We start from the raw sequence: 27,111 nt of genomic DNA, 5'->3' as shown, positions 1-27,111 counted from the left end.
TTTAAGGTGCCTTGCCAGTCCTATTAGGTAAATCAGCTAACCTTACTGCACTTTACTTCACTTCACTTTATCTAAACATGGAGATTATTACGTAATAGCCTATTTGCACTAGGCAGAAGATGAGCAAAGATAAACATAAGTTACATAATGTCCAACTTCACAGTGACCAGCATGCTGCTCACACTGTCCTGCCTTCTGAGATGACTGCTGCATACAGCTAAGAGGAACATATCAATATACCAGTTTTAGAAGAAGAATGCAGCCCCCTTTACTCTAATCAAGGGTTTTGCTTTCTACACCCGAATCTCTAAATATACTAGCTTTGAGGTTGCACCTATTTGTCAAAAAAAGAAAGATGAATATTTGTCTTTTTACAGTTGTGATATCAAAAGTGGTATATTTACACATCACGTGCGCACATGGGTCTACTTTGATAGAAAACACATTTCACTGAAAATCATTTCGTCGAAACCTCATTTCACTGAAAGTGAATTGCCTGAGCACAATTCACTGAAAGCTCACTTCACTGAAAACTCATTTGACTGAAACTCATTTTGTCTAAACAGGTATATGCCCTGTACCCCACTGTAGTGCGATACTGGAGTTAGCATATATAGTAACGGGGTGTGTGGGGGGCATAGCCCCCCACCTATTTTAAATGTTGTAAACCATAGACATGGATACTTACAAGTCGAATGAATAACTCTTTCCAAAAGATAATACATACCCAAACTATGTGGGGGGCTGTGCCCCCCCTCCCAGACCTCCCAATGCAGGTAGCTGTACCCCCTGACTATATTTACTAACTCCAGGATCACACTACAGAGTTTCAATCAAATGAGTTTACAGTGAAGTGAGCTTTCAGTGAATTGTGCTCAGGCAATTCATTTTCAGTGAAATGAGACTTCAACGAAATTAGTTTCAGTGAAACGTGTTTTCTATCAAACAAAGTAGACCCATATATAGGTTCATAGGTTCATACTAGGCTATCTGCCCTAGGGCATTTATAAGCCTATCCAGAATGTGTTTGGCTTTCGCCACCCATTTTAAATTTATTTTGCTATGCCCTTTTTCGAGGTTAGTATACTGTCTCTGTCTAACAGTGACACAGAAGTGATACCCGGGGTAAACCTATGATCTCCCATCCACTCATCAAGATTCCTCTTGAAGAGAGTCAATGAGGGACTCTGCCTAACCTGGACTGGGATTTTATTCCAGAGTGAAGGGAGCCTCTGGGTTATGAATCTGTCCCTCCAGCATGTCCTATTTATTTCAGTGCTGAGGTTCAAGTCTCTCGAGCGCGTAGCTTGATGGGATTTGGATTTTCTGAGGTGCAGCATGTCCATTAATTCCGGGTTGGACATGGCTTTATAGGTCAGGCACAGATCGCCTCTGAACAGGCGGTATGCCACTGAGTAGAGCTGGAGTTTCTTTAACCGGGCAGCATATGGCATTTGTTTGAGCCCTTTGATCCTCTTGGTGAGGTACTTTTGGGGTCTTTCCAGTTGCTGCAGGTGTCTGGTAAGGTACATCCCAAAAGGGGCATTGTACTCAATTATGGGCCTGATGAGGGATGAGTAAAGAGGCACGATGACCTCCCCTGATCTAGATGTGAATCCCTTCATGATTAGGTGGGCTATATAAAATGTTTTTCTAACCACTTTGGCCACGTGGTTGTCAAATGAGAGATTGCTATCAACTTGGGTCCCCAGGTCCCTAATTACTTCTTTTGTACTTAATGGATTACCACCTATGTGGTAATTTGTGGGCACTTTGTATTTGCCAAAGGGGATGACTATACACTTTTGGCATTTAGCTTGAGGCCATGGCTCTGGCACCAGTTGTCTGTTTCTATGAGGCCCTTTTGGAGGATGCTTGTGTCGGCTGGAGAGTCGATTATGGTGCCCAGTTTGCAGTCATCTGCGAACTTGGTCAGCCACAGTCCTTCCGTGTTGGCCTGTACCTCCAAGAAATATATACCGAACAAGAGAGGTCCCAGGACTGAGCCTTGTGGGACACCACTTGTAACTGGTTTGGAGTCTGACATGGCTCCAGCAATTCTAACCATGTGGGTTCTGTCCTTGAGCCAGTTTGCAATCCATCTAGTGACATAGGGGTTTATATTTAAGCTGGTGAGCTTACCTATAAAGCCCGAGTGGGGTATTGTATCGAAGGCTTTTGCGAGGTCCAGGTAGGCTGTGTGGACCACCTTCCCCTCGTCAATGGCCTTGGTGACTGTTTCAAAGAAATCAACCAGGTTTAAGAGGCAGGATCTGCCCTTAACAAAGCCGAACTGGGTAGGATCCAGTGTCTGTAGGTCCCCAATATCTTTATTTATGAGGTCCATGATGATCCTTTCCATAGCTTTGCAGACTAAGCTAGTCAGGCTTATGGGGCGATAGTTTCCAGGATCCGTTGAGGCACCACCTTTATGGAGAGGGACCACTGTTGCTGTACGCCACTCTTTGGGCACATATCCTGTAGTAAGGCTGAGATTGAACAGTAGTTTTATGTTTGGGTTTAGCTCTTCTTGGAGTTCATGTAGGACACAGCCCAGGACACCGTCTGGTCCCATTGATGCTGTGTTTTTGCTTTGGAGAGGGCTCTTACCTGAGCATCTGAGATGTCAGGGGGGCAGCACTCTGCTGGGATAGATATTTGCCCTTTTGGTGGGGGGGGGGTTTGCGCTGAACCTGTCAGCTAGGATGTTGGCAATGTCTGTGGGTTCAGTGTATTTTTTGTCATTTTGGACTAATTCTGAGCATATCTGGGAATTACCACCCAGGTTCCTAACATAACTAAAGAAAGCCTTGTGATTATCCTTAGTGTCCTGTGCAATTTTTCTCTTGAAGCTGGCCTTAGACAATTTTATGAGTGCCCATAGTTTTTTGCTAATACTGATCAGTGATGCCTTCCCTTTTTGGGATTTTGCTCTATCATTTAGTAGCTTCCTCCTTCTATTGTATAGTTTGTTTATGGCTGGGGTCCACCAGACAGGACGTCTGCCTTTGGAGGATTGGGTCTTGGTTTTATTTGGGATTGCATGATCCATGCATTCCTGAAGGTGTTCATAGAATGTGTTTGTAAAGGATTCTGTGGTGTGGGCCGTATTTTCCACAGGCCCGGGGGCTTTGAAGGATTCCACCTCGGTTTTGAGGAGTGTGAAATTTGCTTTAGAGAAGTTTTTCATTGTGGTTTTCTGGGCAAGGGGTGGGGTCGGGATGTGAATATCCAGTGAGATTAGTTTATGGTCTGACAGTGATAACAAGGGCATATTTGTTCATACATACTGTAGTGCGATCGCAAAGTACCATTTCGTACAAGTGTAATTTCGGAGATATGGTCTCGGCAAAGTCAATTTTGGACAACTGTACTTTTGGCAATGTGAATGGGATCCATACACACACACGCACACACACACACACACACACACACACACACACACACACACACACACACACACACACACACACACACACACAAAGTTTCAAACTACAATCAAAACTAATTTCCTAGCTAATTAAAAAACACTTATTAAAACAATCCCAGCAAGCCTTGTTTAGAAAAATACTTTAATATTTTAAAAACAAGTGTATTAAAATAAGCTTAACTACACTGAGTAGAAATATGCTTGAAAAATTCTTTAATAAGATTACAGTCTGAAAAATAATAGACAATTTATATTTCTCTTTTTAGAACTCATGGGACTAGATAACTGTAAATATATGTTATTTCTAGAGCTCAAATTATTATTTAAAAAAATACAGACATACATTACAAGCAGATTAGCAATAAACTTTAAAACCACTGTTTTAACATCTAATCCTGTCATACAATAGTTCACCTTAATCTTTATACATCTGACAAAGATAAGTAAAATTGTTAGTGGCAAGCATAAACTACAGAACTGTAGATCAAATACATAGCAACTTGTAAATTGCTTTGTTGCAACTAGAATAGATTATCAAGTTTTATGCCATAAAAAACAGTAATAACAATTTGCCTAACATCATTCTAAAGTGTTTATTTAGACAACTGACTGAGGATAAATAAGCAAACTTGCATAAGGAGATTTGTTTAACTTATCTGGTTGATTAGAAAAATTATGTGAATAATCAATTGTAATGCCCAGATAGCAAAAAAAAAAATTCCCATTCAGTTGCTTTAGCTTTAGTTGTAGACATTAATACTTAAGCCATATAAACCACACCAGTCCTGTAATATATCCACATCTGACTGGATGTTTCTCTGTGCTGGCCATGGTGGCACAGCGGTTAACGTTGTCACCTCACAGCAAGAGGTTCTCTGATTTGATTCTCAGCTGGAGTGCCTTTTGTGTAGAGTCTGCATGTCCTCCCTGTGGTTGAGTGAGTTTTAAAGATAGGTGTGTGCCTTCTCTGAAGGTTGGGCACTGGGCTGGCAACTTGACACCACAAAAACTTCACTGCCAATCAATCTGCGGACTGGTGATCCCTAACCAGGAAAAGCCAAAAGACATTGCTAGACTGGATATTTCTCAATTCTCAGTACATTTAAAATGTGTTCCTCTTAATGTAACTGGACAATATCATCTATACAGATGAACAGATTAGAGAAAAAAATAAACTCAGATAAGGTATCTGTAGCCATGACAAAAAGAAAAGATCCAAGAAAGGAATCTTGGAGGGTTCTCCAGAGCTGATCAATAGAACAACAGTAAACAGACTCAATTTTAGTAACAATTTCCCTACTAGAAGGATATCGGCTGTAGCATTTCAAAGCTTACACAGAATTCAATAAGAGCTTATAATATATCCTTATATGAAACAGTATCAAAAGTATAAAAATAGTTTATGCAGATCAGTCAAAAAACGTTAATAAAGATGTACTGAAAATGATGGAACAGATTATTGCTTTCAAGAAACTCAGTTAATCAATTAGCCAAATGTTTTTCAAATATTCAGATTTTTTCAAAGGGGAATAGCAATGTTATATGTCTATAATTCCAAATATGATCTGTATTACCTTTCTAAACAAGAGAAACTAATATGGAAAAGATCCCTTGAGTTTAAAAGCATTATAGAATATAGAAGAGCTTAATAAGCTTAAAATGGGTTAGGCCATATAATCATTTCCTAATTTTTGCACTGTAAATTAGTCCATCTTAAACTACAAAAGGATAGGTTCCACTATTAAAAACAGGAAGAGACACCTAGGTTTCAGAGAATAAAGAAAATAAAGAGCCATGAAACAACATTCTATCTTTGTTACTCCCTCAGTGTTCTTTAAAATATTGTTGAAAGTTTCCTTAAACACTTTAGCTTTAGACAACTGTAATGGTAAAGAGAAATAAAGCCCTGACTATAGTCTAGGTGATTCAAGTTTGATTAACAGCTCAGGTGTCTGATGGAGCTGGCAGCAGACAATATGAGTGAGCATTCACTGCAAACTCACTCATCAGGATGGGGTGGCTCTGGCTCACCACTTTGATGACCCTAGCAGGATCACAAGGTGTTGCATCTATGGAACATAACCCTTTGAGCACAGACTGCCATTATGCATATGCAAGCAGCTGAGTGAGCATGCAGAGGTACATTGTATGCTGCAAGGAGCATGCACTGGAACTTCAAGAGCTGCTGGGAGGGAGGGGGTGTTACTTAGCAGGACCAGCAAACTGACCATACCCTGCCACCCTAATCTCCCCATTCAGAATAAATGGACCAATTGGGTTTTCCAAACAGAAATGAATGGGAAATAGGGCACTAGGCATAGATTGTAGAAAAAGGTGATGGCTAGTAAAAGACTAAGTAGCTGTTAAATGTATAGGTACCTTTTACGGAAGGCATAATTATTAAAAGAAGTATAATATGAAACAAGTACACAAAGGAAATTAACCAGGAAGGCACTGTTTAACTGAAAGGAGTCTGGAACCCTTTTAGTGTGAGATATAGTGAGATAATGCAATGTCATTGCTGTTTGTGTGACTATGTAGGTGAAACAACAAGCTATATATAAAGTCACCTAGCATTGGGAGGAAAGGTAGCTAAAGTGGGTAGAAGTACACGTCATAAGCTTCTCATCTTTCTGTGTCCTAGAGACTTGGAATTAGGATCCCTTAATATTCCAGCTAGTCATGTGGATGTACTGGATGACACAGACATATCAGTAAGTGCAAAGCCTCAGATGGAGTGGAGATCACTGTCTACAAGGAAAGGGAGAAGGATACAGGATAGCTGTGTCACAATGAAATTACCTGCTGGCTATACTGACTGCTCAAAGTCCCAATGAAATTACCTGCTGGCTATACTGACTGCTCAAAGTCCCAATGAAATTACCTGCTGGCTATACTGACTGCTCAAAGTCCCAATGAAATTACCTGCTGGCTATACTGACTGCTCAAAGTCCCAATGAAATTACCTGCTGGCTATACTGTAGTTACTGCTAGGTGTCCTTCTTAGATAAAATCATTTCATTTAACATTAAGCTGTATCCCCAAACTACAAGCAGAATAATGATTATTAGGACACAGATAAGCAACTCATACATTTTTATCATGTCGTCAAAATCTTAGTGACAGATATTAATGGAAATTGTTTAATTTCCACTGTTACAACATAGAGGAACATATAGTTTGCTAACTTTGTGCCTTTTTTTCTGTAAAACATTTTAGGACATGCCATAAAGACTGTTTCTGTTATATCTGAGTCCATGTTGGGACTTGTCAAATTGTACTGTATTGCACTCTTGTCAATGGCCAGTCCATCAGGGGTGCTCTTCCAGTAAGAATATATCTCTATGGCTACAGAATTATTCACAGTTATGTTGATACATCCAACCTCACTACCTCCCAACCAGCACCAATCAGCACGTGAAATCTCAGACCTGCTGTACATTACCCCATTTATGTTTGACGTGGTACTGCCATCTGTGGTACGCCCTTCACATAGTTTTTTCTTTCTTTTTTCTTCCTTCATATTTTCCCCTTAATTTATCAGTACTTAATCCCTCCTTTTTCTTGCTCACATAGATATGGATGTACTATGGTCATTTTCTTTCTTTTAACATTAAATTCTAATTGGATTACCTTCATTTCAGCCTCTCATTTTGTCCATTTCTACTGTGTATTTTCTCCTGTCCTCACACCATTTATTCAATACCCATTCATCTTTTAATTAAAATTTATCTAGCTGTCTCTTTTCTCCAGTTCTTTATTTTTGCATACACTCATATTATCTCAACTAAACTGTATTTTTCCCACCTCTTGAATTTTTAATACTCATGTTCTACCCCTGCTTCCTTCTCCCCAATTTATCAGTTGAGGAGGATTTTCATTCCTCCTTTTCCCTTTACTTCTCCACTCTTTTGCAATTTGTTGAGGTGCGATTGTGCATCCTCTAATTCTTCGTATTTGGGTATTGCAGATTTTTATCTTCTAATTGCAGTACTTTTTTGTAAACAAACGTGGTGGAACGCATATGTTGCATTTGGGTCAATCCTCCTCAGCCCCCCCCCCCATGCAGCCATTCCAGTGTCCCATTATTTGGCTATTTCTCCCCAGTTGCCATAAATACTGTTCAAAACTCTCAGTGTGTATACTACGTTTCTGCTTTACTTCTGCAATGATTACAGATATTTGATTTAATTTAAAACTTTTATTTCAAATTTTCCAGCACAAACACTGATAGACATTTTCTAAACAAAGCAATACAGTCTCACAATGAAAATAGACTTAGCATTAAAACTTCTGTGACTTTGAAACTCACATTCATTGAAACAGCATTGAAACCAACATTCAAAGAAAATGCCTCTGGCCAGTGGCAGATTAAGTTTACCTTTGGGTTGTTTTCAAATCATAGACCCCTTGCACACATTTTTAGGACCATGCAAAATTTCTTTGATTCACCTTCTGAAATATATAATAATTAAATTATATCCCTTGTATAATACAACACCACTTGTTAGAGAGTGTTTTAAATTTATAACCAGTAAGCAAAGAAACAAAACATAAGAACCAATAATGCCAAAACTGCCCAATTCAGAACATTTCAACCATAAAAGGCCACTCAAACTTCTGTCATTACAACCCACCAATATCAGTCAATATGCACAGTCTCTGTAGAAGTAAAAGTAATCTGAATGATTCCACATTAAAGAGATCTGACTGTAACTAATTAAAATGTTGCTGCTAGCAAAAAAACTTATTTCATCTACAAATTCACTGCCTGCTGCCCTTGAAGAATAAATTGCCTATGTTACATTAAAAATGATAAGCTGGTAATATTGCAATTGGGAATGGATGGCAAACTAAAACAGGTTCATGGTTACTAGGCATCTTATCCAAAGGAGAACATACTCAGGACTGCAGCACCCCCACCCGCTTAAAATCCAACACAGTATCAGCAATCCATCTACATGCTGTGGGAATAGAACCCACAGCCTTCTGCATCAAAACAAAAGTATGCTACCTGCTGTGCTACTAACACTGCTTTAAAACTCTAAACACACAACAGTGATACCATTTGCTAAGCAAAACAGTTGCATATTTTGGGTAGAGGATTCAGGCTCTTGTTTCCTGTTGCTAAGGTACAGGGCTTGAGCCTGCTGTATTCTATGCACTTTTAAAGTCTGATGAAGTGGTCAGGTGTACTACGAAAGCCCTCGCTTTTTATTAAATCTTTGATATTACTTCGCCTGTGGATCATTATTTTCTACTGAATTTGACTCTACACTGGGTTTGTGTTTAAAATCTGGAGACTTTTATTGCCTGCAGCTGTGAGTTTTTACTGGATTTGACTCTACACTGTATTTGTGTTTAAAAACAGGAGACTTTTATTGCCTGCAGCTGTGAGTGACTGGGGTTTTTGCTTGCAACTTTGACTTACATTTTATTTTGTTTTGATATGTTGATACTCAGCACTATGAATGCTGACATTTCAATAAGGAGCCTGCTCTGAGGTGTATTTTGAAGCCCTTAGCTCCCCTGATAAATCCACCATTGATAATACATAAATAAATAAATAAATAAATCAATCAATAAATAAATAAATAAATAAATAAAAACTTGCTTCATGTGCCTGTAGCTGCTTCACTAGCCTCCCAGTGAAAGGAACAGAACTGTGAGCCCCCAAAGGTCAGTACATTTAAACAGTCACCTCTCCATCCAATGCCAGAATCCTGACTTTTTGAAAAGAGTCTCTTAGAAGTGTTTTTTTCAGATAGAATTTCCATATCTTTACATTTATAGTTTTAAAATATATATCTGAATTTTATACAGTGTTTGATTGCCTATGGTAGAATTCATTTTACAGCAACTCTTTTGCATTTTCCTGTAGTTCTGAACAGAAGGAATCTATTCATTAGTCTTCTTAATTATGCTGTTACTTCCAAATCTTTAAAAGTGGTTAGATGTGTGTTTTCAAAAGCCTAATGAAGCTCTGCAACAATTAGAATGAAAGTGTTAACTGGAATAAAAAATGTGTTTTCTGCCATGACTAAGCAGTTGGTGCATGTCTTTTTCGTTTTTTATTTTTATTTTTTTAGTATTTTCATGGTTGATGCTCATTGCAGAATGCTACTCTGTGGATTTATTTTTAAACCCAAAAAGATGAATTCATGCATACAAACATACAATTGTGCTATCTAACTGAACAGCACACACTCATTGTAGGCAGTGTTCTCATAAGGATGGAGAGTACATTTGCAGCCTGCAATTTATTTGATGGCCTCACTAAACAAGGGTGTACTAAGAAAGTAATCTTGAGCAAACCAAAACAAATTAAATAAGCATCTTTATAAATAAATATAACTCACTATATATTAAAATTTCTCTCTTACCTGTATGACACTTTCCAGAATCCTAAGGTATTCAATACCATCAATGAGGCCAAGATAAAAAAGAACTGCTCTAGTTTGCCATCCTTCAGGCTACTTGGAAATGACATACCTATTTTACATGGAAAAAAATAATACTGGGGGTTAGGATTCAGAGAGTCAGAGAGCAAAGAACATTTGTTGTCAGCATCAATGTTAAACAAACTAATCTTCTTTCTGGATGAACTGACTTTTTAGTAATGTTTCTATAAAACTGGAGCAGAATTAAGCTGCTGTGGTTGTTGTCACATTTAGGAGAGGCTGTTAAAAGGAGATACTTGGGGAAGGGAAAAACTGAATGAGGTTTAATGAGTGTAGGATGGAAGTTAAGGCCCAAGGTCTTGTGCCTGTGTGTGTGTGTGTGTGTGTGTGTGTGTGTGTGTGTGTGTGTGTGTGTGTGTGTGTGTGTGTGTGTGTGTGTGTGTGTGTGTGTGTGTGTGTGTGTGTGTGTGTGTGTTTATTTGTATTTACAAGGGGTGGGGGCAGTAATGGACTGCAGAATTTGCAAAGGTATGAGTCTGCTGGTTGTTAGAAGCCAATACAAAGAAACAGAACAAGAGATGGAGGAGGCAGATAAGCAACATCTTTTGGTGGGCATGCAGCAATGGAGGCCTGGATGCCATGAGAAGTAGTAGGGTGTTAAAGGTATTGTCAAGGAGACAGAAACAGAGACAGTGAGAGTGAGAGAAAGAGAAAGAGATATCAGATTTTGCTAAACACAATTAGTAAGTAAGAGGAGAAAAAGCCCACACGTGATAAGACATGCAAGTGAAATCTGTGAAATCTGGGCAAAAAAAGGCAAATAAACTTAAGCATTGCCCTAATATTCTAGGATGCTTAGTAGCTCAATAAAGGTTTTGGATGTAAAACAAGGATTTTAGAAATGGAGGGTAAGTTGTATTGTACAGCAAGCAGGGATAATGTGAAATTAATCACCTACACCTCAATGTAGAAGGTTTAGATTATTTAAGTTTATATGGCAATAGATGATTCAATAATTTCATACTGACAAGGGTTTTACCATACTAACAATTTATAGCAAACTTTAGATTAAGTATTAAATTTATTATTCCAATTTATAATGCATTTCTGATACAAATAGCCCTAAAAAGTTCAAACATGCTTACTGTCAACTGCATTATGCCAATAATGCATGCATATACACTTTTCAAGATGCAAAACAATTTGCAATTGAAGCACTTTACTTATTTCAGAAAAAGAAAAAAAAACTATTTTGACATTGTTTTAGCTCTACTACAAGATCACATGCATGCTGTCTTTCACTACTACCAGGTATATTCTTTATTCTCTGATGTTTTCTAACCATGAAGTTAATAAACAATGAACACTCATAACAGCAAACACACAAAAGAACAATCATTTTAGACCAAATATCAAATAATCAAAATGAATAAAAAAAATTGCAAATATTTTTTGCAGGGGGGAAAGCCCTCTGACGCCCCACATAGCCTCCCATACCCCCGCTGATAATTATAGATACCAACTCTGTGATTGCACAACAGCAAGGTACGGGCAAATCTCCTTACCTCACTGCACCACAATACCATACAAAAGACTGCCAGCAAAAACTCCATAGAAAACATTTGCTCATATGAGCATTTGCTGTTATTCACAGCCTCAAAAAGCTTTTGCTCATATGAGCGTTCACTGTTTTTGCATCTAATTATATATATCTATTTATCGATCTATCTATATATATTATACTGTATATGTGTGTGTGTATGTATGTAAAGGGGATGTCTGTGGTGAAATCCCCTGCATGAAGATACAGTTTATGTTTACTCCCAGCAGGAAAAACATGATTTCCACAAATTCTCCATGACTGGGTTTAGTGTGTTTACCTTGGGTGGTATGTTTTTAGCAGTATAACTTTGGGCTTTCACTTTGGGTGTATGCAGTGGGCCAGTATGACATTACTTTTCTAATTATAGATAAATGCCATAGAGATATACTTGTTGACTTCATTCTCTGTATATGTGCCCAAAAACAGTTTTAAGCATTACTGAACAAACTGACTTAAATGTTTTTTTTTGTTAGAAAATAGCTAATTTCAAATAAATCTTGTCCTACATAGTAATTCTACCTGTAAGTTGATACAATACATATGACAAATTATTTTACCTGAATCTGACACTTATGATAACACAGAAAAAAATATGCATGTTTGCAAATATGATTAGACTGTACACTGAATGATTGACATTTTTACAATGCAGATCAGATAACAGTAGTGAACTCCTCAAATTATTCTAAAGTTACATGGCAGTCCACATATCTCTTAACCTTTGAGTATTAAATATCATAGTACTGGCCTTTGAAATCATGGGAGGGTGTCCAAAAGAGGAACATTCTTCCTATTTGTCAAAATGCCAAGTATTGAAATATTAGATTTCACATAGTTAGTAATCATGATTCTTTGCATGAACCAAGTTTAGCTGTCCCTTAGTAATACACATACCCTTAATTTTATGAAGTAAATTAGTAAATCTAGGAGGACTAATGCCACATATGAAGGCAAAAAATCATGGTATTGTTCCTAAATCACAGTGGCTGAGAGATATGATACAGCACATTGCACTTTATACAAAGTATGTATTCATTTACAGTATATATTGCTTTATAAATCTGTTAACATGCGATAATAAGGAAATAATTGGTTTAAATAATCTCTAAATAAGTAAATATTGGTGCCCATTCAGTTCCTGTAGCATTCATTCTTTTAACCTATCTAGTTAGTTTTGGGATAAAAAGCCATCTCTTTTTCCTTCTGCAAATTAATCTTAAGTTTATGCTCATTGCTCTTGCTACGAATATAGATGTTTAATGAAAATGAAATGCTTATTGAGAAACTTGCATCTGACTTAAATTTTGTTATATGTAACATGTAGACCTTCCTGTGATACTGCTGTCATTCATTTAAATAAATGTGGAAATGCCTTATCATGCCATATGAAGATAAGGAAGATTATAAAAGACCAGGCATGTTGTGCTTCAGGTGCTTTCTACCATTCTAAAAAGTCTTCAGCTATAGCAATCAATGCAAATTCTGCTGGTAGTGATGAAACAAATGATGGAAGTATGCAACCTATCAAGGTTTAGGAAGTCAAGCTTGTACAGAACTTGGAGGTATCAGCAAAACCACTCCCAGGTGCTCTTTGTCTCAAATTCAATCAAGAAACTTCAACAACATCTGAGTGCCACTCTAGCTAATCAGAACAAATCCGTTAACGTGTGCATGGAGGTTCAATTATCCAGAAAGCCAGAATATCAGGGATCAACATGACATGGCCAGGATTGAGAGGAAGAGGATACCTCAACAACCAAAGAGGAAGGAGGTGAATTCAGAGGACAGTCAGCTTAAGATGTTACAGTTTAAGTTACTTAATCTAAGAAAGAAAAACTTTCCTGACAATTTAAGAAAATAATTTACTTTTATACTATGCAGTCATGTTAATTTAATAATAACACTGAAGTATATGTAATTGTTTGCAAAAATGCTTAATTTAAAACTGATGGCTGTTAATGGTTAGCACTGTAACTATTCAACATCACAAACTGGATGCCTTTAATCCTACCATAACCACAGCCTAACAGTATTTGAGACTCTATGTGAGGTGCAAATTAGGGAACAGTTAGACAAGTGAAGAGTCTATATCATAGTCTGAGCCCCCTCAACTGAACACAGAATGTTGAAGGACATGGGTTTAGAAGACAATACTGTCTGATTAGGTTCATAAATTCATAAGAGATTACTAGGCTAGGGGACCTACAGCCCTTATAAGCCTAGCCATATTAATCTTGAGTTGCTCCAATTTTCCTTGGTTAGATGGACATAATTTGCTGAGCAGGTATATGATCAACAATTACCCCCATCCATGAGAGACATGGGTGCCACCCCCCAGGGTGAATTTGTGGTCTTCCATCCATTTGTCTTGGCTGCACTTGAATAGTGTCAGTGAGGAGCTCTGCTTCACGTGAATTGGAAGTTTATTCCAGAGTAGTGGCAACCTCTGGGAGATATATCTGACTCTCCCGCATGTTCTGACAATCACTTTAATGTATTGACTAAGAGCTTTCATCCTGAACAGAAAAGGGACTTCATCAGAGTAAAAAACATGACTTACACATTAATATTTATATATTATAACCACCTATTTGAAATAACCTCATGAATAATTCATCAGCATGACATAGTAAATAAAACCAAATATAATCATATAATTAACAGGAGTAAAAAATATGCCAATGCACATTTAACCTACTAAAATGTATTGTAAATTTCTTGCTGAAGTCCATGATATATTTTTTGGAATACGTGACAGTGAATTTCTTGCTGAATTTCCTGGTTGTTGTTTTTATTACTACTAGGTGGTTGAGTTTTGCGATAGGAGGAGGTAATGACATTAGGGGTAGTAACAGGACAGAAGTTGGGGACAAGGTCAAGAAGCCTATCACCCCGGATGGGAGGCTAATCAAGGGAATTAGCATTAATAAATCTATGAACATATTTTTGCTAACTGTATACCAGGTTATAGTGGAGTTATTAAAGTCACTAATACTATGTATTTAGCTTGATGGAGCATTTTGATTTACCTCAGTTAATCAGTGTCCTGAGATGGAGACGTAGAAGGGGACCCTTGGTTTCCTTTCTATGGTACACAGTTTTATTGAAAGTTACTTAGATGTCTACAAGTTCTAGTACAGTATCATGTATGATCTGTCATGAAACAATAGATTCCCTAACAAATATGGATACATCCCCAGATCACACTGTGGACTTGGACACATGGTAGGTGCTAAACACTGGCAAGAAAACAATACTATCTTTGCGCTGGAACCACATTGATGTAACTGTTTAAGCAAGAATGCCATTAACGTGAAAGGAGTGCTCAAGCTCAGACACTTAGCTCTTCAAAGCTCTATCATGTATGAAATAGAATTTGCTACATGGGTATGCCCATAAGTTGTGCCATGTCTAAAAAATTCAAAGGCTTTAGCCAGTGAATGAAGAACATGGGATAAGAGTTACAGTCCATTCCTGGCAAAGCAGAAAGGCCTATTAACCATCTTGTACCAGGTAGACACACACACACACACACACACACACACACACACACACACACACACACACACACACACACACACACACACACACACACACACACACAAACAAAACACACACACACATACACACACACACACACACACACACATACTCTGGATACTTCTGGAATGATGCTAGTTAACTAAAGAATTGCTTAAGCGAGTTATTTTATGTTTGGACTTGGGCATCATTCTTGGTGATGATAGAACACTGGTCAGCACCAATGACTGTCTCTCCTTGGATACATGGAAGGAGAGTTTAAGAGTATCTCCCTACATCTCCTCCAGGGTAGATGGCCTAGGGTTATTCACTCCTATATGGGCAACTGCAAGATCAAGCACATATTTAAGTTAGTAACAAGTCTTATATCCTTACTCCTAACTTTAGAAAGCTAGCTTACTGTAACCCTCTGTTTGTCCAGTCTAGCGAGTGCAGTTTCAGATTCCCCAACTATGGAATCAGCAGTAATATTGATCTTGTGTGTCTCCTCAGGCCAATGGAATTTGGGAGAGCAGTCTACAGTTTTATTGATTAGTAATAGAGATATATGTGACAGTTGGTGGGGATAGAGATACCTGTGAGTCCACAGGTGGCTGTGGTTTGCAGTGATGTTTTAACATATGTTGGTATCATGATGCTGCTTATTGGTTGAGAGACAAGCCTCCAATCAAAATAAGTATTTACATCTCTTGTAAATAGTATTAGAGTGATTCAGAAGTAAAGAGCTTTCAGCAAACAGAAGAAAGTTGTGTACTTCCTCAAAACATCAAGACTGGCAAAGGAAGAGGAGGTATACCCAAGCAAAAAATCCATAATGACAGGAGCAGAACTAGTAGTCCATAATAACAGGAGCAGTACTACTAGTCCATAATGACAGGAGCAGGACTAGTAGTCCATGATAACAGGAGCAGTACTACTAGTCCATAATGACAGGAGCAGGACTAGTAGTCCATTATAACAGGAGCAGTACTAGTACTCAATATTGACAGGAGCAGGACTAGTAGTCCATAATAACAGGAGCAGTACTACTAGTCAATAATGACAGGGGCAGGACTAGTACTCAGTAATGACAAGAGCAGGACTAGTAGTCCATAATAACAGGAGCAGTACTACTAGTCCATAATGACAGGAGCAGGACTAGTAGTCCATAATAACAGGAGCAGTACTACTAGTCCATAATGACAGGAGCAGGACTAGTAGTCCATAATAACAGGAGCAGTACTACTAGTCCATAATGACAGGAGCAGGACTAGTAGTCCATAATAATAGGAGCAGTACTAGTACTCAATATTGATAGGAGCAGGACTAGTAGTCCATAATAACAGGAGCAGTACTACTAGTCAATAATGACAGGGGCAGGACTAGTACTCAATAATGACAAGAGCAGGACTAGTAGTCCATAATAACAGCAGCAGTACTACTAGTCCATAATGACAGGAGCAGGACTAGTAGTCCATAATAACAGCAGCAGTACTACTAGTCCATAATGACAGGAGCAGGACTAGTACTCCATAATAACAGGAGCAGTACTCGATAATGACAGGAGCAGAACTAGTAGTACATAATGACAGGAGCAGTACTGGTAGTCCATAGTGACAGGACCAGTACTAGTTGTCCATAATGACAGGAGCAGAACTAGTACTTGATAATGACAGGAGCAGGACTAGTAGTCCATAATGACAGGAGCAGTACTAGTACTTAATAATGACAGGAGCAGGACTAGTTGTCCATAATGACAGCAGCAGTATTCCTAGTCCATAGTGACAGGACCAGTACTAGTTGTCCATAATGACAGGAGCAGGACTGGTAGTCCATAATGACAGAAGTAGAACTAGTTCAATTGGATGCTATATTGGAAGAATTAAGTAAGGGTCAGCAAGAATGAGAAAGAGTAGGGGTCTCCCTATTGAATATTACTTGGGTAGTACCAGTGCTAGTCTCACCGCAGTTGCTTGGAAACAGGTATTAACATCCCTCTGCTTCTTCTCTCACAAAGAACAAAATGTCCCTCCACTTATGTTGTCACTAAAACCAATAATAAGAAGAGATGGGTGGAATTTTATTGCAAGCTGAATGCTATCATCCAGTCATATGGTCCTAATGGATTCATTGTGCAAGATAGTAAAAAAACACTGCCACAGTAGAACAAATCCATAAAATGATTAGTGAACAGCAAAACAACTGTTTTGTAATAAAAATTTCCAGCCAGTCATAATTTGGAAAAGTGCACAAAGGTCAATGGAGCTCCAAGGGGAAAATAAAATACTGTTTGGCCCAATAGAAGATAACCAGACACACAAAAGGCTTTCTATAAATAACTGAAATCATGGTAATTTGATATGACATTGTCTATAGATAACAAGGTTTTGTCAGATTATGATAAGCTAGCTGAAATATTTAGTAACACTTTTTTTAGAAAAAGAGAGGTGACAGTTATCTCATCTCCTGCAATTTAAGAAGAAACAGTTATATGAAAAATCATTGAAATTATGGTTACAAATATACTTAACACCATTAAGCTTGATGTAGAAGCAGGCCCTGATGGTTTTAATACCTTTTTCACTGTACTACGCCATGACTAACCTTTTTCTTTTAGGAAGATTTGGAAATAGGGTGTTTTGTAGAACTCTGGAAACTAGCCATATCTGTGGCAGTTCCTAAAACTGGTAACCTGAAATTAGTAGAGAATTATAGGCCCATCAGCTTGTCTGATATTATGGGTAGATATATTTTTTTAAACAAGAAACATTTTGCGGTAGCGTTGTCACCTCGCAGTAAGACGCTGTCCGGTTCGATTCTGAGCTAGAGCGTCTTCTGCGTGAAGACATTCGTGAATGGGCGTACCTTCGTTGAAGGTTGTGCGTCAGGGCTGGTAACTCGGCGCATAAAACTCAACTACCAATAATTAGCAGACCGGAGTTCCGCTGTGATGACCCCTAACCGGGAAAAGCCGAAAAGACACAACAACACAACATCATGTACTTTGAGAATGAGTTGCTCTGTATCTTTTCATATAATTCAAACAGACTATGTTAGGTAACATGTATTCATGACTGGTTGTTTAAATGTCACTAACATGTTGCGTTTTACTGCAGTTTGACTGATATTGCAGATAAAGGTCTGACTGGTGATGCACTATACCTTGATTTGATGAAGGCTTTCAAGACTGTGCTGCATAGTGACATAGTTTAAACACTATCTCTTCTAACAGTGCATTCTAGCTTTGTCAACCAGATTGTTAAATGACTTCCAAATCACAAAAGTGGAATTATGATATATAGTAAGCTTTTTTTGAGAGAATAGTCAGTTAAAGAGTTCCACAAGCCTTCTTACTGGGTCCATTTCCTTTTAATATATTTATGGCAACATTTACAATTAGAAGTCTCCAGATAACACTAAGATAGGAAGCATAGTAACCAACTTATGGTCAGCTTAGACTTTTTATAACAACTTGGATTTTTTGTATACCTGGTCACAAACAAGTAAAGTTTCATTTAATACAAAAAAAGTGTGTTGCAATACATTTTGGGGCATCTAGTAAAGCATATACATAACCTTACTCTATTAGTAATCAGATTTTTACAACTTCTGATCAAGTCAAGGATGTGGGTGTTACACTAGATAGTGGCTTGAGGTTTGAGATTAATATTGATAAAATCTAGAGGTGCTATGCTATAATGAGAAACATCTTTCAAATTGTAACTTCAAGGCAGTGTGATGTGCCACTGACATTATATGAATAACATATTAGACCACATATTGAATACTCTGGGTCCTTGTGCATCTACAGTGTGAGCTCGTTAAAAAAAAAAAAATATATATATATATATATATATATATATATAAATAGATACACACACACACACACACATATATATAAATATATATATGTGTGTGTGTGTGTGTGTGTGTGTGTGTATATATATATATATATATATATATATATATATATATATATATATATATATATATATATTAATAGGGTCTATATCATATGAACGAAAGTTGAAAATCACAAACGCTCCAAATCTCAAAAATGTCAGACCTCGAAGTGCTTCTTGTGAGATTGCAGTATAGTGAAGATTAGAATATTTGCCCTTTCCTCACTGTAGTGCGATCTCGGAGTTGGTATATATATTTAGTGGAGGGTGTGGGGGGTGCAGCCCCCCACAATAGCAAGTTCGAGGTCCAGCATTTTCGAGATTTAGAGCGTCATGATTTTCAACTTTCAGTCTTATAATATAGACCCATATATATATATATATATATATATATATATATATATATATATATATATAAATATATATATATATATATATATATATTATATATACACATACACTGAAAAAACTCTTTAAAATTCAACGAAGAACTGAAACTATATCCAAAAAACTTTGTAAAAATCAGAATTATCCAATAGCAATGTCGAAAAAACACACTGAGAGTCAGTAATTAGCGCTTTTATCCAATTTAATATGTTGGACTTTTTCAGAATAAATATATATATATATATTTATTATACCAGAAAAAAAATTGTCCAGTAGGAACTTCAGTTATAAGAAGCACTTGGATAAACTGGAGGTACCTTCAGTCAGATGTACATTGATAACAGATGATTTAATTTTAGCTTACAAATGTTTTCAAGGTGAAAGTTTAACTTGTGCAATATGAGTTATCTTTAGAAGCCATAACTTGGCAACAAGAGAATAAATTATTAATACAAGTGAACGCCTTCAACACTTCTTTGAAAACATTTTTTCAGTCAGAGTGTAATTCATATTTAGAAATAATCTTCCAGATTTGGGGAGATTAGCAATTACATTATAAACCTTCAAGATGCAATTGGATGCATGGTTTAATAAAACAATTTGAGACCTGCTATAATGCTATAATACAATCTCTGTGATGACCACTTTGTGGTGGTGGTGGTGGGGGGGGGGGTCACTTTGTAACATTGTAACAGTATAACCAGGAAAAAAAGGCTATTTCCAAGTTGGCACCTGAGAAACAGTTTTCATGTTGTCTAGCAGCAGTGATATCCAAGTTGCTGCAGATTTTAAAAGTAACCCTTAAAACGGTTGTTTAATGCTGTAGATATTGCACTGTGTCCTAATGGATGAGAAGACATGAAAGTGAGAGTGACTTGACATTTCATCTGTCTAAGGAAAGGGCCTTTCTAATGTGGTCTTATTGTGCTCAATAGTATCACCACTTGAGGGAAGACAGAGAGAAGCTTCAAATTTGCAAAAGCGGTAGGCAACTCAAGAGCCACTGGGTTTAAAATCACAACAGGGACAGGATGGACAAGGCCAGGAAATCAAAAATGGTCACAATTTGCAATTAATAAACTAAGAAGTCCAAAATATTTAAAGACTAGCTATAGATGGCAGCATAAACAGATTAAAACTCTGTCTGTTTTGCTACTTTAAATAAATATGCTATTCAGCTTTTCCCATAATTCAGACAGAGCTAATCCCTTTGCAGTAAAAGAATGTAATATAAATGTCTACTAAATTATTCCAACCAATAACATTTTAATACTCCAGGAAAAATAATGTAAAAACAAATTAAATGTAAAACCATTTGCAATAAAACAATATTAAAAGACATGAAACAGTTTGTATGTGCTAACTATAGCCCAATAAACCCTAAAAAGTCAGATCAGCTTTAGCTCACAGATAATTCAGTTTAAATCTTATCCTTTCTGATTAACCTTAAAAATAATTTTAGCCTGGTTGTAAAGCAATTTGCAATACTAGGTGTTTTACTGTTAAAGTTTTCTTACCTCCCGATAATAGATAAACAGCCTCAATCAAAATCACTCCAAAAAAACAACCGACTCCATAGAAGAGAATTAGGAAATGCATGGCTAGACCTCTGATACTGCTTGGTGCAAGTCGCAATGTTATTACTGAGCCTTGAAAAATGGAAAAATTATTATTTCAGAAACAAAAAGTAAGACATAAGTTTAAAAAAGTAAATCAAAAGTTTAAAAATACATACAAAAAGTTCAAAAAATACATGCATAGTTGTTTCTTCTCATATGAGGATGCTCTCTGAAAAGATTTTGATCCTGTGTGCACAAACTGTTCCTGAATTGCTAAAAACAATAAAGAATATTTGAGACCTCAGATTGTTTTAGCTGAGTTGAACATAGTTCTATGTTCCTTCATTAAACTTAATGTCTACTATTCTTTAACGTTGTTCTATTTTCCTTCATTTTACTTACCATTCTACCACTCCATCAGATTCAGTTCCAAAAATGATGCTGTTGTCAAGGGGTGGGGGGGCTGCCTGTATTCTTAAGAGGCCATTTACTTCCAGACTCTTACAACAGGACAACAACCTTGAACTCTTCCATACCCTTCTCATGGTAAATAAAACCCCATACCACATCATGCTACTATACTCTCTCCATGATGTCTGCAGCTCACGAGGCTTATCTAAACAACTGACATCATTCCTTATCCAATCCAACTCAGTTCTCTTGGGTGACTTATTCTTTCTATTACTTGGGAATCTTACATCATTACAAATAAGAATGGACAACAATTCCTGGGCTTCATTAATACCAGCTCCTTAGACCAATTAGTTCAAGTCCCAGAGGTGGGATCAAAAATACTGCACCTAGTTCTCTCCAAGACAGTACTACCATACTCAGTGCCTAAAGTTATCTCATCACTGGTCAGATTTGACCATCATACAGCAACACTCAACTATAAGGGTAAAACTTGGTTTACCACAAAACCCTTCTGTCTTTAAAGACTACTCAAAGGCTAACCTACTCTAGCTAACTGATGTTTGTTTGTTTGTGTCTTTTGGCTTTTCCCGGTTAGGGGTCACCACAGTGGAACTCCGGTCCGCTAATGATTGGCAGTAGATTTTTAAGTGCTGGCTTGCCGGGCCTAATGCACAACCTTCAACGAAGGAACACCCATTCACGCATGTCACCACACAGAAGACGCTTTAACTGAGAATCGAACAGGCAACGTCTAACTGTGAGGCGACAACACTGTTGAAATTCAAACACTCCCCTCACTTTGATGACCCTACCTTGCATACCACCATATTTGCCTACCTATGTATGCCTACCTTCAAGCATGCATTAAGGTATCAGTTCCCTCAAGTTCAAAAATACAATGACAAATTCAGAAATAAATCCCTGTGGTGAAACTCTAATATAGATAAACTTTAAAAGAGGAAGAAAGTCATAGCCCATAAAAGCAAACTTAATACCCCCATCAGCTACAGGAGTACTCAAAAAATTAACAACAAACTCAGAAACAAAATCAAATTCTCCAAAAACAAGCATGATGTGAGAACTGCCACATGTGCTAAGGACAATCACAAAGCCTCATTCAGCCATGTCAGTTATCGTAGAAGCAATATCCATCAAGGGTCTGAGTTATTCTATAACAAGACACATACTCATCCCCTGTGAACATAGCCAAATTATTAGCAGTCAAATTCAGTTCAAGTTTTACTCCTGTATATCCTCTTAACCTTCCACAGCAAATCAGAAAACCTGCACCACCTCCTTTGATTACTTCTGAACAAGTCCTGAGTGCTTTCTCCAGGGCCAAAACCTGTATCTCCATATATCCAGATAATGTGCCAGATTGTTGTCTTGTCAACACCAAACAATGTCTGGTAGACATGCTACCAAGCTTGTTCAGTCTCAACCTCACCATTGGATTTATGCCAAACATATGATGAACTGCTGTGGTCATCATACCTCTCAACCTGGAAACATCAAAAATCTGGACAAGGCCCATGAAAAATAGGTACAAATCTGTACGCTGATTAACATCTAATTTGCATACATAATTATGTAACCCCCCACACTCTCCAAATTCTGGGATACCAACTTTTCGAGCATAAAATTGAAAACAGCAAAACAAAACACTAGAGTCCCCTGCAGCCATTCCAGTGTCCTGTTACCTGGCTATTTTGCCCCATTTACCATAAACACTACTAATTTATGCATACATCTGAATTTTATTTTTACATTTTACAGCACAACAATGCAGAAACACTAAAAGACGCCACGTCATGCCCTTTCAACTCATTTGAAACAGCATTGAAACCCACACACACACCACATCCAAAAAAAATGCATCTGGCCAGTGGTGGTGGATATAAAAGTCTTCCACACCACACTATAAATAGTATTTCAATTTTTTTTTTTGGGGGAGAGACAAAAGGTCAAAACCAGGGACACATTTTACAACATGCTTGTAATTTTTTTACAGTTACAGAATAAAATAAAATGCTACCATCATGCATTGCATTTCACTTTGTTTCCCAGGAAGGACTCTACTACATACATATTCAAACATACCACTATCCCAAATCAGCAGCTGCCTGAAAAATAAGACTGAAATAGTGAATTTCATTCTCACTTCTCAACATAGCTCTTAACCTCATGGACAAAAACAAAATAATAATAAATACAAATTCAGTTTTTCTCACTTCACTCACCATATCTCTGAACTGTCTGCACAAATGTTCTTACTTCTCATCATAGCTCTCTCTCTCTGAACTCTTAAAAAAAAAATCTGGACACAGCTCAGAACTATAACTTTCAGCTGTCTAAAAGCTCCATTTAAACAGGGTCTTCTAAACTTGTATGCAGCCCAAACAGCTGAATATTCTTTGTTGATATTTTCTTGTTAATTTATCACCAATGGACTTAAGTAAAAATACTACACAAAATTGGGGGTCATGTAGCCAAGCTTGCACTACAGAATCTTGCATAACATGCAATTAATGACAACTTAAATAAGAACAGGTCTAATGAAAAAAGAAAACAAAAAGTTAAGCCAAACAAAAAGTTTTTTTTTAAGTTTATTTTATTTTGTGCTAAAAAAATCAAAAATCTAAAATCCAACTGCTATGTAAAATGTACTCACTACACCCTTGCGCTGTATGAGGAGGATAGGACAGCTGTACAACAAACTTTATATGCTGCTTTAGTTACGCTCTCTTTTCAAAGTCATTGTAGAAGGCTTTGTGAAGCAGAGCAGGCACTCATTCCTGCATCCAAGCCCACAAGAGTTAGTTAGATAAATGTAGTCAGTGCCTGATGCTCACACTATGTACTATTCTAGCAGCCACGGTCACTATGTAGCTTTGGTGTGCAGCTCTACTGAGTCTCTCAGCTCTCTCAGGGTTAGAACAATCACCTGCAGATCCCCCAAAAAAAAACCAACATGCTGTTTTGGTTTCCTCTTTTATTCTACCAGCAGCAAAGCAACAAATCATTATAAAGAAAACTAAAACACAATCGGGTGTGTCAATGCATTAACGTTAATCACACACACTTACTTTGGCTTACACTTACTGACAGTAATTCATCTATCACTGCTACTGAACTGCTCACAAACGATAACGCAAATACTTGCAAATAAATATTCCCTTAAATACTTGCACAATGCTTGCACTACAAATATAATTTTTGTGTAATTTACAATAATTGTGCATAATGCTAAATACTTAAATACTATGCTCTAACACCCTGCGCTCCACACACACACACAACACACACAACACCTCCTCTCCCTCCCTTCTCCGTCTCTCTTCTCTTCCTCTCTCCTCCCTCCTCTAGCTCTTTTTCTAGAGAAATGCTTACTAACTAAATCTCTGCTTCCGTGGTGTGTATCATTTACTACAGCTACACAACAGATCCGTAATCAAAATGTCAGCCAGTAAGAATATATAGTAGAGCCAACATCATCAATATACAGAAGAACTCAGATGGACAACTGACTCTTTTCTTGGTTAAACATTTTTGCAGAGATGGTAATTACAGATCAGACCCTTTTTTTTTTCTTTTTCACATATATGGCTCGGGATAGATTTTTAGAAGTTTGAAAGCTATATATCCTCACCTAGGCAGTATCACGAACTGGCAGCAACTTTAAATTCCTCGGCAGCAACACAACAGATGAGCAGAACGCAGAAGCAAAGTCCCTCTCAGCAGCATTCTCTGTCTGAAGCGGGAGGCAGGCTCAGGCAGCAGCACCAAAGTCACCAGTTTTTGTGGGATCGGAAACAGAACCAAAGCCACCATTCTTGGCAGCAGCAAAAAACACTTCCCTAGTTCCCCAGCGTGTTTGTTGAACTTTAAAGCGGCAGCAAAATGAGTATTGTACTCTCAGCAGCGTCATCCCAGTCCACAAGGGAGACCAACTGCTGATCCTGGAAACTATAACTTATAAGCCTCATCAACCATATCTGTAAGGCAATGGAATACATCATTATGGAATTCATTAACAAAGACAATGAAGCACATCATTATGGAACTCATTAACAAGGACATGGTCTGCAAGTCTTGGACTCCAATCAGTGTGGGTTTGTTAAATACAGATCCTGACTCCTAAACCTGGTGAACTTTTTTGAACAAATTACTGATGCGTTACACTCAGGCTAATTGGTTCACACTGCCTCCTTGCACTTGGCCAAGGCCTTTGATACTATCCCACATTCTGGCATCATCAATGAGCTAATCCAGCTAAATGTTAACCCTTATGTTACCCATTGGATAGATAACCAGCTTATTGACAGAATCCAGTTTATTATTAGTGAAGACATGCTGTTATCAAAAAAGTAGCTGCCAGTGTTATCCCCTAGAGACCAGTTCTGGGACCACTTCTACTTTGTATTTACTTCTCTGATGTCAAGGCTGACATCAAGGGCTGTGGGTAACCAAGTCTGCAGATAATCACAAACTTGGAGTTGTCATAAACTCCTCAACAGACTATGAATTCTCCAGGAGGGCCAAGCACATACCAGCAAGTGGTGCTTGGACCACTAAATGTCAAGAAATGCAGCATTGAGCCCTTTGACAAACCTGAACACCCATGAACCTACCACATAGGTGACTCTTTTGAAAACTGACTCATTTATCAGGGACCTGGGCACTTTCATTGATAATGAACTATTTTTTGATCACCATGTGACCACTGCTGTTAGGAAATCCTTTTGTATAGCCAGATGAATCACAGTGATATATCTTCTAGATCCAAGGAAGTCATCATCCCTTTCTACTTCTCCGTTATCAGGCCAGCAATAGAGTATAATGCCCCTTTGGTATACATTATATAAGCACATGATCCAGCTCAAGACAATGCAGGATTTCTCATTAAGACAATCAGGGGCATGTCCTCCATATGATAAACAGACTGCCTTAAAGCACTCAGTTTTTTCTGTTTCCAATAGATTTTTGAAAAGGGAACCTCTGTCTAGCCAACACAGCATTTAAATATCCAGTCCTATGTGACTTCCTGCACATCCTCAAAAGAGATAACACCCTAAATACTCACTCAGGAGATCTTAACTTCCACTGTAACATAAATAAGACCTGGTAATGAAATAGATATCTACCACAGAATGTCCCACTTTTATAGAATACGCTTCCCTTTGATATAAAGCAAAGTAGCTCCCTGGCTCTCTTTGAATGTAACCTGGATGGGCAATTGTAAATGTACCCTTGACGTAGCCAATCAAGCCCACATTGAAAGGGATCAAAATGAGGCATAATTTTTCATTTCATAGGTACTTAACAGATGCCTTCCCAAGCCCTCATTGGAAGAGGTTGAAAATTGGTATTACTTCATGAAGATGGAATACTTCAAATCTGAGATCTTGTGGATAGGCTACAAATTGTCCTACATATCAAAAGTCTAGTATTACCATATGAACATTTGTAACTATACAAAACCTAAAGTCATCTAGACTTTTTGTAAAGGTGAGGTGGCTCATATTGATATAATAAATGGGCAAAAAATGTAGGTATTTCTGTTTATATTTAGGGGTGACTGATCTAGGCTATGCCACACAACGTGCAAATGGAAGCTGTAGAAATGTACTGTGAATGCAAACTATATATTTTATTAAGTCTTATGTTTTGATGGTTTGCAAAGCAATATCTCTTTCACAGCTCATAACAACTTCCAGGTTACTTTCACCTCTATTTTTTTTTTCTGTAGGCTTTTTGCATGTTGTCTGAAACAATGTTTGGTGACTTTTATTTGTTTTTAACACATCACCAACATTTGTTTTACTTGGAAGTTCCATCAAACAAAGATTAAGTTCATAGAGAAATGGATCATGTTTGCATAGCATCTTGAATTAAT

At 37.5% G+C, this 27,111-nt stretch overlaps 1 protein-coding gene across 1 annotated transcript in view; it reads right to left on the bottom strand.

Annotated features, from left to right (window-relative positions):
* SLC15A5 (solute carrier family 15 member 5) overlaps nt 1-27,111 on the bottom strand; it is a 313,596-nt gene that overhangs the window by 13,296 nt on the left and 273,189 nt on the right. The window contains exons 7-8 of the mRNA XM_044088238.1: nt 20,760-20,891; nt 9,814-9,922 (exon numbers count right to left, since the gene is read on the bottom strand). Of these exons, the coding sequence (XP_043944173.1) occupies nt 9,814-9,922; nt 20,760-20,891 (241 nt within the window). The remainder of the gene's footprint in view (nt 1-9,813; nt 9,923-20,759; nt 20,892-27,111) is intronic.

The sequence above is a fragment of the Protopterus annectens genome, chromosome 11.part0, assembly GCF_019279795.1.
Source record: "Protopterus annectens isolate FY-2018-M chromosome 11.part0, PAN1.0, whole genome shotgun sequence".
Lineage (NCBI taxonomy): Eukaryota > Metazoa > Chordata > Ceratodontiformes > Protopteridae > Protopterus > Protopterus annectens.
The sequence above is the reverse complement of the archived record's forward strand: the minus strand, read 5'-3'. Positions and strand labels throughout refer to the sequence as shown.